This window comes from Oncorhynchus mykiss, chromosome 26, assembly GCF_013265735.2.
Source record: "Oncorhynchus mykiss isolate Arlee chromosome 26, USDA_OmykA_1.1, whole genome shotgun sequence".
Classification (NCBI taxonomy): Eukaryota; Metazoa; Chordata; class Actinopteri; order Salmoniformes; family Salmonidae; genus Oncorhynchus; species Oncorhynchus mykiss.
Genome location: NC_048590.1, coordinates 40,634,441 through 40,651,250, shown reverse-complemented (window position 1 = coordinate 40,651,250; position 16,810 = coordinate 40,634,441). Strand labels below are relative to the sequence as shown.

General features: G+C 43.0%; 1 protein-coding gene across 3 annotated transcripts in view; it reads right to left on the bottom strand.

Annotated features, from left to right (window-relative positions):
- Nucleotides 1–16,810, bottom strand: part of LOC110516722 (fibrillin-1-like) — a 155,283-nt gene that overhangs the window by 11,115 nt on the left and 127,358 nt on the right. For all 3 annotated transcript variants that reach the window (XM_036963534.1, XM_036963533.1, XM_036963535.1), the window contains 5 exons: nt 5,770–5,901; nt 5,253–5,378; nt 4,955–5,161; nt 3,724–3,849; nt 1,147–1,269 (listed from right to left, as the gene is read on the bottom strand). In XM_036963534.1, the coding sequence (XP_036819429.1) occupies nt 1,147–1,269; nt 3,724–3,849; nt 4,955–5,161; nt 5,253–5,378; nt 5,770–5,901 (714 nt within the window). The remainder of the gene's footprint in view (nt 1–1,146; nt 1,270–3,723; nt 3,850–4,954; nt 5,162–5,252; nt 5,379–5,769; nt 5,902–16,810) is intronic.

Here is a 16,810-nt window from a genome sequence, read left to right as displayed (position 1 = left end):
AGATAGAGATAGGGGGGATAGAGAGAGGGGGGGATAGAGAGAGAGGGGATAGAGAGAGAGGGAGAGAGAGGGGGACAGGGAGAGAGGGGATAGAGAGAGAGGGAGAGAGAGGGGGACAGGGAGAGAGGGGATAGAGAGAGAGGGGGACAGGGAGAGAGGGGATAGAGAGAGAGGGAGATAGAGATAGGGGGGATAGAGAGAGGGGGATAGAGAGAGAGAGGGGGGGATAGAGAGAGAGAGAGAGGGGGATAAAGAGAGCGGGGGATAGAGAGAGAGGGGGATAGAGAGAGAGGGGATAGAGATAGGGGGGATAGAGAGAGGGGGGGATAGAGAGAGAGAGAGGGGGATAGAGAGAGAGAGAGAGGGGGATAAAGAGAGCGGGGGATAGAGGGAGAGGGGGATAGAGAGAGAGAGGGGGATAGAGAGAGAGGGGGATAGAGAGAGAGGGGGATAGAGAAAGAGGGGGATAGAGAGAGGGGGATAGAGAGAGAGGGGGATAGAGAGAGAGGGGGATAGAGGGAGAGGGGGATAGAGAGAGAGAGGGGGATAGAGAGAGAGGGGGATAGAGAGAGAGGGGGATAGAGGGAGAGGGGGATAGAGAGAGAGAGGGGGGTAGAGAGAGAGGGGGATAGAGAGAGAGAGTAAAGGTTAGATTCCAGCTCCACAACTGTATAGAGTTAGTTTCCAGTCCTTCTCCTGTCAGTGACCTGTTGATGAACTGCCACAGAACCAGACCCCGGAAACATGGTGGAAACCAGGCGGAAAGTTTGTGCGTGTGTCTGAATGTGTGTGTCTGAGAGTGTTTGTGTGTATGTGTCTGTGTGAGTGAGTGAGTGAGTGTGTATGTGTGTCTGAGTGTGTGAGTGTGTGTGTGTCTGTGCATGTCTGTGTGCGTGAGCATGTGTAGATACTGCCCTAGGGTAAACATAGCTGTCGCCAAGAGTGGTAATGAGCAATATGGACCAATTATGTTTGTATAAACTCCCCAAACTGACCATACACACTGATAAACACATGACCTACCAGACGCAACAGATCACAATCTCTGCTCACCACATACACGGAAATGCACACACTGTGTGTGTGAGGCTGTCACTGTGACTGTGTGTGTGTGTGTTGTTGTGTGTGTGTCTGTGCATGTCTCACCTCGGCAGCTCTTGCCGTCCTCCTGCAGGATGTATCCTCTGGGACAGGAGCAGAGGTAGCTTCCCTCTGTGTTCTTACAGAGGAAGTTACACGGCTTAGGAGCCTGCACACACTCATCCATATCTACACAGGAGAGACAAGTTACACTCATCCATATCTACACAGGAGAGACAGGTTACTCATCCATATCTACACAGGAGAGACAAGTTACACTCATCCATATCTACACAGGAGAGACAACTTACACTTATCCATATCTACACAGGAGAGAGACAAGTTACACTCATCCATATCTACACAGGAGAGAGATAAGTTACACTCATCCACATCTACACAGGAGAGAGATAAGTTACACTCATCCACATCTACACATGAGAAAGAGAAGTTACACTCATCCACATCTGCACAGGAGAGAGATAAGTTACACTCATCCACATCTACACAGGAGAGAGACAAGTTACACTCATCCATATCTACACAGGAGAGAGAGAAGTCACATTCATCCACATCTACACAAGCGAGAGAGAAGTTACACTCATCCACATCTAGAGGAGAGAGAAGTTACACTCATCCACATCTAGAGAGGAGAGAGAGAAGCTACCCTCATCCATATCTACACAGGAGAGACAAGTTACACTCATCCATATCTACACAGGAGAGAGACAAGTTACACTCATCCATATCTACACAGGAGAGAGAGAAGTTACACTCATCCACATCTAGAGGAGAGAGAAGTTACACTCATCCACATCTAGAGAGGAGAGAGAGAAGCTACCCTCATCCATATCTACACAGGAGAGACAAGTTACACTCATCCATATCTACACAGGAGAGAGACAAGTTACACTCATCCATATCTACACAGGAGAGAAAGAAGTCACATTCATCCACATCTACACAAGCGAGAGAGAAGTTACACTCATCCACATCTAGAGGAGAGAGAAGTTACACTCATCCACATCTAGAGAGGAGAGAGAGAAGCTACCCTCATCCATATCTACACAGGAGAGACAAGTTACACTCATCCATATCTACACAGGAGAGAGAGAAGTTACACTCATCCATATCTACACAGGAGAGACAAGTTACGCTCATCCATATCTACACAGGAGAGAGACAAGTTACCCTCATCCATATCTACACAGGAGAGACAAGTTACACTCATCCATATCTACACAGGAGAGACCAGTTATACTCATCCATATCTACACAGGAGAGAGACAAGTTACACTCATCCATATCTAGACAGGAGAGAGAGAAGTCACATTCATCCACATCTACACAAGCGAGAGACAAGTTACACTCATCCACATCTAGAGGAGAGAGAAGTTACACTCATCCACATCTACACAGGAGAGAGACAAGTTACACTCATCCATATCTACACAGGAGAGAGAGAAGTCACATTCATCCACATCTACACAAGCGAGAGAGAAGTTACACTCATCCACATCTAGAGGAGAGAGAAGTTACACTCATCCACATCTAGAGAGGAGAGAAAGAAGTTACACTCATCCACATCTACACAGGAGAGAGAGAAGTTACACTCATCCATATCTACACAGGAGAGAGAAGTTACACTCATCCATATCTAGAGAGTAGAGATAGAAGCTACACTCATCCACATCTAGAGGAGAGAGAAGTTACACTCATCCACATCTAGAGAGGAGAGAGAGAAGTTACACTCATCCATATCTACACAGGAGAGAGAAGTTAGACTCATCCATATCTAGAGAGGAGAGAGAGAAGTTACACTCATCCACATCTGCACAGGAGAGAGAGAAGTTACACTCATCCACATCTACACAGGAGAGAGACAAGTTACACTCATCCATATCTACACAGGAGAGAGAGAAGTCACATTCATCCACATCTACACAAGTGAGAGAGAAGTTACACTCATCCACATCTAGAGGAGATAGAAGTTACACTCATCCACATCTAGAGAGGAGAGAGAGAAGCTACACTCATCCATATCTACACAGGAGAGAGAAGTTACACTCATCCATATCTAGACAGGAGAGAGAGAAGTCACATTCATCCACATCTACACAAGCGAGAGACAAGTTACACTCATCCACATCTAGAGGAGAGAGAAGTTACACTCATCCACATCTAGAGAGGAGAGAGAGAAGTTACACTCATCCATATCTACACAGGAGAGAGACAAGTTACACTCATCCACATCTACACAGGAGAGAGAGAAGTTACAATCATCCATATCTACACAGGAAAGAGACAAGTTACAATCATCCATATCTACACAGGAGAGAGACAAGTTACACTCATCCATATCTACACAGGAGAGAGACAAGTTACACTCATCCACATCTACACAGGAGAGAGAGAAGTTACACTCATCCATATCTACACAGGAGAGAGACAAGTTACACTCATCCATATCTACACAGGAGAGAGACAAGTTACACTCATCCACATCTACACAGGAGAGAGAGAAGTTACACTCATTCATATCTACACAGGAGAGAGGGAGGAGAAAGCCTGGTCAAAGGTAGTGGGAAATAGAGTGTGATTTGGGGCTGGACCTTAGACAGTGTTAGAGTGTCGTAGTCTTACCCACACACAGGGTGCCAGTGATATCTGTGGTGTACCCAGTTTTACACACACAGCTGTAGGAGCCCAGGCTGTTGACACACTGTCCGTTCACACACAGGTTCCCCATCACACGACACTCATCTATGTCTGAGGGAGAGAGAGTCCTGTCAACTACAACATTATCATCATAAACACACACTCATCTATGTTTGAGGGAGAGAGAGTCCTGTCAACTACAACATTATCATCATAAACACACACTTATCTATGTTTGAGGGAGAGAGAGTCCTGTCAACTACAACATTATCATCATAAACACACACTCATCTATGTTTGAGGGAGAGAGAGTCCTGTCAACTACAACATTATCATAATAAACAAACACTTATCAATGTCTGAGGGAGAGAGAGTCCTGTCAACTACAACATTATCATCATAAACACACACTTATCAATGTCTGAGGGAGAGAGAGTCCTGTCAACTACAACATTATCATAATAAACACACACTTATCAATGTCTGAGGGAGAGAGAGTCCTGTCAACTACAACATTATCATAATAAATACACACTTATCAATGTCTGAGGGAGAGAGAGTCCTGTCAACTACAACATTATCATAATAAACACACACTTATCAATGTCTGAGGGAGAGAGAGTCCTGTCAACTACAACATTATCACAATAAACACACACTCATATATGTCTGAGGGAGAGAGAGTCCTGTCAACTACAACATTATCATAATAAACACACACTTATCAATGTCTGAGGGAGAGAGAGTCCTGTCAACTACAACATTATCATCATAAACACCCACTCATCAATGTCTGAGGGAGAGAGAGTCCTGTCAACTACAACATTATCATAATAAACACACACTTATCAATGTCTGGGGGAGAGAGAGTCCTGTCAACTACAACATTATCATAATAAACACACACTTATCAATGTCTGAGGGAGAGAGAGTCCTGTCAACTACAACATTATCATAATAAATACACACTTATCAATGTCTGGGGGAGAGAGCGTCCTGTCAACTACAACATTATCATAATAAACACACACTCATCTGCATTTGCCTGAGTAGTCCTCAGGTAGATCCCAACCGTCCATAAAGTGGAGGTAGTTTGGTTAGACCTGAAGACAATGTGATGTCACAGAGCTATTGCCTCGGCTTTAGCTCAGTGGACTAGTGATTGTGTACCATCCATGGTGCAGGGTTGTGTATAGATATGAGTGAGTATTTCTACCTTTGCCGTCTGTTGTGTATCCGGGCCCCAGTGGACACATCTTCTTGTAGTGTGTGGTCCCAGGTAGAGGACACAGCTCACAGTTAGAGCCCCAGCCTCGTCCTCCATCACAGCAACACTCAGACTTAGTCACACTGTTCCTGCTACTGGACTGCATCTGGCACAGTGTAGTCAACACCTCCGTGAAACACAGTCCCTGGCGGTTATCTAGATGAGAGGGAGAGAGAGAGAGTGAGTGAGAGATAGAGATAGAGTGAGAGTGTGAGTGAGAGAGATGTAGGGAAAGGGGTGTATTTACCTATACATTCAGTCTGTGTAGGGTTGGCGCTGAAGCCTTGGTCACACCTGCAGCGATAGCTTCCAACCGTGTTCTCACAACGACCGTTCTCACAGATACCTGGCTTAGCAGAGCATTCGTTCAGATCTACACACACACACACACACACACACGGTGGAGATATAGTGATTAAATCCAGAACAGATCTGCAGAGTAGTCTGAATAAAACTATATCAGATATTGTGAGATGAATGTCAGTTTATTGCAGTAGTTCACCAGATGGACAAATCCCCATGAAGTATGATGGTTCTAACCTCAATGGAACCCTACATGAACTACAGATCCATTAGCACATGTATTGTTTGCTACTACAAGTAGATGATAGGAATATTGTATGTGTGTACATTGTATGGGATCATACTCCTCTTTGGTGTCTTGGTAAGTTTGGTGTATATGTGAATTGAATAACCCCATAACATAGACCAGCCATGAACTGGTGATAAAACCAGAATTGTATGTGTTAGTGTGTGTGTCTTACCTATGCAGCCCTCTCCGTTAGGGGCCCGTGTGTAACCAGGGTTACAGATACACATGTAGGTCCCGATGAGGTTCTTACAGCGCATCCCTCTGCTCTCACAGTCATCCAGCCCATCATCACACTCATTCTGGTCTGCAGGGGAGGGGACACACACCGTGAGTGTGTGTACAATAATGTGTGTGCTTGTATCTGAGTGTGTGTGTGTGAGCGTGCGTACGTGCGTGAATTTGTGCATGAGTGTGTGTCGAAGCTTGTGTGTGTGTGTGTGCGCGTGTGCATGTGTGTATGTGTGTGACAAAGTGCTTTCCTGGGTAACAGAGGATGTGTGTTTCCAGCCCTCCCTGAGTATATAAAGGTCTGTTTATAATAGTCATGTAAATACCAGCCTATAGTCCACACACTGACATCTTCCTCCTGTCTCTGACTCAACACTGGTTCCCTCTCCTCCCCTTGTAAAACCCTTGTTATGCTCTCTCTCTCCCACACAGTGTTTATAAAGTCTTATTCCGATACAGAGAGTTGAGGCAGGGGTGAGGTGGAGACTCCAAGCCTTATGTAAGATGGTAGATAGCTGAAGCCTCATACAGTGACGTCACCGGGGATGAGAAGTAACTGTCACCTCAGAATCCTAAAAGACATTTCTGGTTTAACTGCGCTGTACTGACGACAGACTATGGAATGTTGAATGTTTCTCTACATTCCCATAGTCCCTGCTGTACCTACAGTCTCTACAGTCCATTTAGTATCTATAGCAGATTCCAGTCCCTGCTGTACCTACAGTCTCTACAGTCCATTTAGTATCTATAGCAGATTCCAGTCCCTGCTGTACCTACAGTCTCTACAGTCCATTTAGTATCTATAGCAGATTCCAGTCCCTGCTGTACCTACAGTCTCTACAGTCCATTTAGTATCTATAGCAGATTCCAGTCCCTGCTGTACCTACAGTCTCTACAGTCCATTTAGTATCTATAGCAGATTCCAGTCCCTGCTGTACCTACAGTCTCTACAGTCCATTTAGTATCTATAGCAGATTCCAGTCCCTGCTGTACCTACAGTCTCTACAGTCCATTTAGTATCTATAGCAGATTCCAGTCCCTGCTGTACCTACAGTCTCTACAGTCCATTTAGTATCTATAGCAGATTCCAGTCCCTGCTGTACCTAGTCTCTACAGTCCATTTAGTATCTATAGCAGATTCCAGTCCCTGCTGTACCTACAGTCTCTACAGTCCATTTAGTATCTATAGCAGATTCCAGTCCCTGCTGTACCTACAGTCTCTACAGTCCATTTAGTATCTATAGCAGATTCCAGTCCCTGCTGTACCTACAGTCTCTACAGTCCATTTAGTATCTATAGCAGATTCCAGTCCCTGCTGTACCTACAGTCTCTACAGTCCATTTAGTATCTATAGCAGATTCCAGTCCCTGCTGTACCTAGTCTCTACAGTCCATTTAGTATCTATAGCAGATTCCAGTCCCTGCTGTACCTACAGTCTCTACAGTCCATTTAGTATATGTAGCAGATTCCAGTCCCTGCTGTACCTACAGTCTCTACAGTCCATTTAGTATCTATAGCAGATTCCAGTCCGGGCTGTACCTACAGTCTCTACAGTCCATTTAGTATCTATAGCAGATTCCAGTCCCTGCTGTACCTACAGTCTCTACAGTCCATTTAGTATCTATAGCAGATTCCAGTCCCTGCTGTACCTACAGTCTACAGTCCATTTAGTATCTATAGCAGATTCCAGTCCGGGCTGTACCTACAGTCTCTACAGTCCATTTAGTATCTATAGCAGATTCCAGTCCCTGCTGTACCTAGTCTCTACAGTCCATTTAGTATCTATAGCAGATTCCAGTCCCTGCTGTACCTACAGTCTCTACAGTCCATTTAGTATCTATAGCAGATTCCAGTCCCTGCTGTACCTACAGTCTCTACAGTCCATTTAGTATCTATAGCAGATTCCAGTCCGGGCTGTACCTACAGTCTCTACAGTCCATTTAGTATCTATAGCAGATTCCAGTCCCTGCTGTACCTACAGTCTCTACAGTCCATTTAGTATCTATAGCAGATTCCAGTCCCTGCTGTACCTACAGTCTACAGTCCATTTAGTATCTATAGCAGATTCCAGTCCGGGCTGTACCTACAGTCTCTACAGTCCATTTAGTATCTATAGCAGATTCCAGTCCCTGCTGTACCTAGTCTCTACAGTCCATTTAGTATCTATAGCAGATTCCAGTCCCTGCTGTACCTACAGTCTCTACAGTCCATTTAGTATCTATAGCAGATTCCAGTCCCTGCTGTACCTACAGTCTCTACAGTCCATTTAGTATCTATAGCAGATTCCAGTCCCTGCTGTACCTAGTCTCTACAGTCCATTTAGTATCTATAGCAGATTCCAGTCCCTGCTGTACCTACAGTCTCTACAGTCCATTTAGTATCTATTGCAGATTCCAGTCCCTGCTGTACCTACAGTCTCTACAGTCCATTTAGTATCTATAGCAGATTCCAGTCCCTGCTGTACCTAGTCTCTACAGTCCATTTAGTATCTATTGCAGATTCCAGTCCCTGCTGTACCTAGTCTCTACAGTCCATTTAGTATCTATAGCAGATGCCAGTCCCTGCTGTACCTAGTCTCTACAGTCCATTTAGTATCTATTGCAGATTCCAGTCCCTGCTGTACCTACAGTCTCTACAGTCTATTTAGTATCTATAGCAGATTCCAGTCACTGCCATACCTACAGGCCCTAAAGTAAGATATCTATAGTATATTATAAACCGGGTGATTCAAACCCTGAATGCTGATTGGCTGACAGCCATGGTATATCAGACCGTATACCATGGGTATAACTTTCACGCCCTGACCTTAGTAGATATCTATAGCAGATTCCAGTCCCTGATTTTGATTTGATTTGATTTGATTTGTTAGTAGTTAGTTTTCTTTATTATTTTGGTTATGTCAGGGTGTGACAAGGGTGGTTGGTTTAGTTTTTGTATTGTCTAGGTGTTTGCCCTGTCTAGGGTTTTTTGTATATCTATGGGGTTTTAGTATGTCTAGGTATATGTAGGTCTATGGTGGCCTGAATTGGTTCCCAATCAGAGACAGCTGTTTATCGTTGTCTCTGATTGGGGATCCTATTTAGGTTGCCATTTTCCATTTTGGGTTTGTGGGTTATTGTCTATGTGTAGTTGCCTGTCAGTACGTGTGTATCATTGCGTCTGTGTTGTTTTGTATACATTGTTCAGTGTTTATTCTTCATTATAAGAAGTATGTATTCTTATCACGCTGTGCATTGGTCTCCTTGTTATGACGAACGTGACAATAACAAACAAATGTTTACTGCTCTAATTACATTGGTAACCAGTTTCTAATAGCAAAAGGCACTCTGTGCGTTGTGCTTAAGAACAGCCCTTAGCCGTGGTACATTGGCCCTATACTACACCCCTTAGGCCTTATTGCTTAAATCCAGTCCCTATTGGCCTATAGTAGATATCTATAGCAGATTCCAGTCCCTACGGCCTATAGTAGATATCTATAGCAGATTCCAGTCCCTACAGACCTATAGTAAGATATCTATAGCATATTCCAGTCCCTACAGGCCTATAGTAGATATCTATAGCAGATTCCAGTCCCTACAGACCTATAGTAAGATATCTATAGCAGATTCCAGTCCCTACAGACCTATAGTAGATATCTATAGCAGATTCCAGTCCCTACAGACCTATAGTAGATATCTATAGCAGATTCCAGTCCCTACAGACCTATAGTAGATATCTATAGCAGATTCCAGTCCCTACAGGCCTATAGTAGATATCTATAGCAGATTCCAGTCCCTACAGGCCTATAGTAGATATCTATAGCAGATTCCAGTCCCTATAGTAGATATCTATAGCAGATTCCAGTCCCTACAGGCCTGTAGTAGATATCTATAGCAGATTCCAGTCCCTATAGTAGATATCTATAGCAGATTCCAGTCCCTATAGTAGATATCTATAGCAGATTCCAGTCCCTACAGGCCTATAGTAGATATCTATAGCAGATTCCAGTCCCTACAGACCTATAGTAGATATCTATAGCAGATTCCAGTCCCTACAGACTTATAGTAAGATATCTATAGCATATTCCAGTCCCTACAGGCCTATAGTATATATCTATAGCAGATTCCAGTCCCTACAGGCCTATAGTAGATATCTATAGCAGATTCCAGTCCCTACGGCCTATAGTAGATATCTATAGCAGATTCCAGTCCCTACAGACCTATAGTAAGATATCTATAGCAGATTCCAGTCCCTACAGACCTATAGTAGATATCTATAGCAGATTCCAGTCCCTACAGACCTATAGTAGATATCTATAGCAGATTCCAGTCCCTACAGGCCTGTAGTAGATATCTATAGCAGATTCCAGTCCCTACAGGCCTATAGTAGATATCTATAGCAGATTCCAGTCCCTACAGACCTATAGTAAGATATCTATAGCAGATTCCAGTCCCTACAGACCTATAGTAGATATCTATAGCAGATTCCAGTCCCTACAGACCTATAGTAGATATCTATAGCAGATTCCAGTCCCTACAGGCCTGTAGTAGATATCTATAGCAGATTCCAGTCCCTACAGGCCTATAGTATATATCTATAGCAGATTCCAGTCCCTACAGGCCTATAGTAGATATCTATAGCAGATTCCAGTCCCTACAGGCCTAAAGTAGATATCTATAGCAGATTCCAGTCCCTACAGGCCTATAGTAGATATCTATAGCAGATTCCAGTCCCTACAGGCCTATAGTAGATATCTATAGCAGATTCCAGTCCCTACGGACTATTGTAGATATCTATAGCAGATTCCAGTCCCTACAGGCCTATAGTAGATATCTATAGCAGATTCCAGTCCCTACGGCCTATAGTAGATATCTAGAGCAGATTCCAGTCCCTACAGGCCTAAAGTAGATATCTATAGCAGATTCCAGTCCCTACAGGCCTATAGTAGATATCTATAGCAGATTCCAGTCCCTACAGGCCTATAGTATATATCTATAGCAGATTCCAGTCCCTACAGGCCTAAAGTAGATATCTATAGCAGATTCCAGTCCCTACAGACCTATAGTAGATATCTAGAGCAGATTCCAGTCCCTACAGGCCTATAGTAGATATCTAGAGCAGATTCCAGTCCCTACAGACCTATAGTAGATATCTATAGCAGATTCCAGTCCCTACAGGCCTATAGTATATATCTATAGCAGATTCCAGTCCCTACAGACCTATAGTAAGATATCTATAGCAGATTCCAGTCCCTACAGACCTATAGTAGATATCTATAGCAGATTCCAGCCCCTACAGACCTATAGTAGATATCTATAGCAGATTCCAGTCCCTACAGGCCTATAGTATATATCTATAGCAGATTCCAGTCCCTACAGACCTATAGTAAGATATCTATAGCAGATTCCAGTCCCTACAGACCTATAGTAGATATCTATAGCAGATTCCAGTCCCTACAGACCTATAGTATATATCTATAGCAGATTCCAGTCCCTACAGGCCTATAGTAGATATCTATAGCAGATTCCAGTCCCTACAGACCTATAGTAGATATCTATAGCAGATTCCAGTCCCTACAGACCTATAGTAGATATCTATAGCAGATTCCAGTCCCTACAGGCCTATAGTAGATATCTATAGCAGATTCCAGTCCCTACAGACCTATAGTAGATATCTATAGCAGATTCCAGTCCCTACAGACCTATAGTAGATATCTATAGCAGATTCCAGTCCCTACAGACCTATAGTAAGATATCTATAGCAGATTCCAGTCCCTACAGACCTATAGTAGATATCTATAGCAGATTCCAGTCCCTACAGGCCTATAGTAGATATCTATAGCAGATTCCAGTCCCTACAGACCTATAGTAGATATCTATAGCAGATTCCAGTCCCTACAGGCCTATAGTAGATATCTATAGCAGATTCCAGTCCCTACAGGCCTATAGTAGATATCTATAGCAGATTCCAGTCCCTACAGACCTATAGTATATATCTATAGCAGATTCCAGTCCCTACAGACCTATAGTAGATATCTATAGCAGATTCCAGTCCCTACAGACCTATAGTAGATATCTATAGCAGATTCCAGCCCCTACAGACCTATAGTAGATATCTATAGCAGATTCCAGTCCCTACGGCCTATAGTAGATATCTATAGCAGATTCCAGTCCCTACAGGCCTATAGTAGATATCTATAGCAGATTCCAGCCCCTACAGACCTATAGTAGATATCTATAGCAGATTCCAGTCCCTACAGGCCTATAGTAGATATCTATAGCAGATTCCAGTCCCTACAGGCCTATAGTAGATATCTATAGCAGATTCCAGCCCCTACAGACCTATAGTAGATATCTATAGCAGATTCCAGTCCCTACAGACCTATAGTAGATATCTAGAGCAGATTCCAGTCCCTACGGCCTATAGTAGATATCTATAGCAGATTCCAGTCCCTACAGGCCTATAGTAGATATCTATAGCAGATTCCAGTCCCTACAGGCCTATAGTAGATATCTATAGCAGATTCCAGTCCCTACAGACCTATAGTAAGATATCTATAGCAGATTCCAGTCCCTACAGGCCTATAGTAGATATCTATAGCAGATTCCAGTCCCTATTGTAGATATCTATAGCAGATTCCAGTCCCTACAGGCCTATAGTAGATATCTATAGCAGATTCCAGTCCCTACAGGCCTATAGTAGATATCTATAGCAGATTCCAGTCCCTACAGGCCCATAGTAGATATCTATAGCAGATTCCAGTCCCTACAGGCCTATAGTAGATATCTATAGCAGATTCCAGTCCCTACAGGCCCATAGTAGATATCTATAGCAGATTCCAGTCCCTACAGGCCTATAGTAGATATCTATAGCAGATTCCAGTCCCTACAGACCTATAGTAAGATATCTATAGCAGATTCCAGTCCCTACAGACCTATAGTAGATATCTATAGCAGATTCCAGTCCCTACAGGCCTATAGTAGATATCTATAGCAGATTCCAGTCCCTACAGGCCCATAGTAGATATCTATAGCAGATTCCAGTCCCTACAGGCCTATAGTAGATATCTATAGCAGATTCCAGTCCCTACAGACATATAGTAAGATATCTATAGCAGATTCCAGTCCCTACAGACCTATAGTAGATATCTATAGCAGATTCCAGTCCCTACAGACCTATAGTAAGATATCTATAGCAGATTCCAGTCCCTACAGACCTATAGTAGATATCTATAGCAGATTCCAGTCCCTACAGACCTATAGTAAGATATCTATAGCAGATTCCAGTCCCTACAGACTTATAGTAAGATATCTATAGCATATTCCAGTCCCTACAGGCCTATAGTAGATATCTATAGCAGATTCCAGTCCCTACAGGCCTATAGTAGATATCTATAGCAGATTCCAGTCCCTACAGGCCTATAGTAGATATCTATAGGAGATTCCAGTCCCTACAGGCCTATAGTAGATATCTATAGCAGATTCCAGTCCCTACAGGCCTATAGTATATATCTATAGCAGATTCCAGTCCCTACAGGCCTATAGTAGATATCTATAGCAGATTCCAGTCCCTACAGACCTATAGTAGATATCTAGAGCAGATTCCAGTCCCTACAGACCTATAGTAGATATCTATAGCAGATTCCAGTCCCTACGGCCTATAGTAGATATCTATAGCAGATTCCAGTCCCTACGGCCTATAGTAGATATCTATAGCAGATTCCAGTCCCTACAGGCCTATAGTAGATATCTATAGCAGATTCCAGTCCCTACAGGCCTATAGTAGATATCTATAGCAGATTCCAGTCCCTACAGGCCTATAGTAGATATCTATAGCAGATTCCAGTCCCTACAGACCTATAGTAGATATCTATAGCAGATTCCAGTCCCTACAGGCCTAAAGTAGATATCTATAGCAGATTCCAGTCCCTACAGGCCTATAGTAGATATCTATAGCAGATTCCAGTCCCTACAGACCTATAGTAGATATCTATAGCAGATTCCAGTCCCTACAGGCCTATAGTAGATATCTAGAGCAGATTCCAGTCCCTACAGGCCTATAGTAGATATCTATAGCAGATTCCAGTCCCTACAGGCCTATAGTAGATATCTATAGCAGATTCCAGTCCCTACAGGCCTATAGTAGATATCTATAGCAGATTCCAGTCCCTACAGACCTATAGTAAGATATCTATAGCAGATTCCAGTCCCTACAGACCTATAGTAGATATCTATAGCAGATTCCAGTCCCTACAGGCCTATAGTAGATATCTATAGCAGATTCCAGTCCCTACAGACCTATAGTAAGATATCTATAGCAGATTCCAGTCCCTACAGACCTATAGTAGATATCTATAGCAGATTCCAGTCCCTACAGACCTATAGTAGATATCTATAGCAGATTCCAGTCCCTACAGGCCTATAGTAGATATCTATAGCAGATTCCAGTCCCTACAGGCCTATAGTAGATATCTATAGCAGATTCCAGTCCCTACAGGCCTATAGTAGATATCTATAGGAGATTCCAGTCCCTACAGGCCTATAGTAGATATCTATAGCAGATTCCAGTCCCTACAGGCCTATAGTATATATCTATAGCAGATTCCAGTCCCTACAGGCCTATAGTAGATATCTATAGCAGATTCCAGTCCCTACAGACCTATAGTAGATATCTAGAGCAGATTCCAGTCCCTACAGACCTATAGTAGATATCTATAGCAGATTCCAGTCCCTACGGCCTATAGTAGATATCTATAGCAGATTCCAGTCCCTACGGCCTATAGTAGATATCTATAGCAGATTCCAGTCCCTACAGGCCTATAGTAGATATCTATAGCAGATTCCAGTCCCTACAGGCCTATAGTAGATATCTATAGCAGATTCCAGTCCCTACAGGCCTATAGTAGATATCTATAGCAGATTCCAGTCCCTACAGACCTATAGTAGATATCTATAGCAGATTCCAGTCCCTACAGGCCTAAAGTAGATATCTATAGCAGATTCCAGTCCCTACAGGCCTATAGTAGATATCTATAGCAGATTCCAGTCCCTACAGACCTATAGTAGATATCTATAGCAGATTCCAGTCCCTACAGGCCTATAGTAGATATCTAGAGCAGATTCCAGTCCCTACAGGCCTATAGTAGATATCTATAGCAGATTCCAGTCCCTACAGGCCTATAGTAGATATCTAGAGCAGATTCCAGTCCCTACAGGCCTATAGTAGATATCTATAGCAGATTCCAGTCCCTACAGGCCTATAGTAGATATCTATAGCAGATTCCAGTCCCTACGGCCTATAGTAGATATCTATAGCAGATTCCAGTCCCTACAGGCCTATAGTAGATATCTATAGCAGATTCCAGTCCCTACAGAACTATAGTAGATATCTATAGCAGATTCCAGTCCCTACGGACTATTGTAGATATCTATAGCAGATTCCAGTCCCTACAGGCCTATAGTAGATATCTATAGCAGATTCCAGTCCCTACAGACCTATAGTAGATATCTATAGCAGATTCCAGTCCCTACAGGCCTATAGTAGATATCTATAGCAGATTCCAGTCCCTACAGACCTATAGTAAGATATCTATAGCAGATTCCAGTCCCTACAGACCTATAGTAGATATCTATAGCAGATTCCAGTCCCTACAGACCTATAGTAGATATCTATAGCAGATTCCAGTCCCTACAGACCTATAGTAGATATCTATAGCAGATTCCAGTCCCTACAGGCCTATAGTAGATATCTATAGCAGATTCCAGTCCCTACAGACCTATAGTAAGATATCTATAGCAGATTCCAGTCCCTACAGACCTATAGTAGATATCTATAGCAGATTCCAGTCCCTACAGGCCTATAGTAGATATCTATAGCAGATTCCAGTCCCTACAGACCTATAGTAAGATATCTATAGCAGATTCCAGTCCCTACAGACCTATAGTAGATATCTATAGCAGATTCCAGTCCCTACAGACCTATAGTAGATATCTATAGCAGATTCCAGTCCCTACAGGCCTATAGTAGATATCTATAGCAGATTCCAGTCCCTACAGGCCTATAGTAGATATCTATAGCAGATTCCAGTCCCTACGGCCTATAGTAGATATCTATAGCATATTCCAGTCCCTACAGGCCTATAGTAGATATCTATAGCATATTCCAGTCCCTACAGGCCTATAGTAGATATCTATAGCAGATTCCAGTCCCTACGGCCTATAGTAGATATCTATAGCAGATTCCAGTCCCTACGGCCTATAGTAGATATCTAGAGCAGATTCCAGTCCCTACGGCCTATAGTAGATATCTATAGCATATTCCAGTCCCTACAGACCTATAGTAGATATCTATAGCAGATTCCAGTCCCTACAGGCCTATAGTAGATATCTATAGCAGATTCCAGTCCCTACGGCCTATAGTAGATATCTATAGCAGATTCCAGTCCCTACAGACCTATAGTAGATATCTATAGCAGATTCCAGTCCCTACAGGCCTATAGTAGATATCTATAGCAGATTCCAGTCCCTACAGGCCTATAGTAGATATCTATAGCAGATTCCAGTCCCTACAGACCTATAGTATATATCTATAGCATATTCCAGTCCCTACAGACCTATAGTAGATATCTATAGCAGATTCCAGTCCCTACAGACCTATAGTATATATCTATAGCAGATTCCAGTCCCTACAGGCCTATAGTAGATATCTATAGCAGATTCCAGTCCCTACAGACCTATAGTAGATATCTATAGCAGATTCCAGTCCCTACAGGCCTATAGTAGATATCTATAGCAGATTCCAGTCCCTACAGGCCTATAGTAGATATCTATAGCAGATTCCAGTCCCTACAGACCTATAGTAGATATCTATAGCAGATTCCAGTCCCTACAGACCTATAGTAGATATCTATAGCAGATTCCAGTCCCTACAGACCTATAGTAAGATATCTATAGCAGATTCCAGTCCCTACAGGCCTATAGTAGATATCTATAGCAGATTCCAGTCCC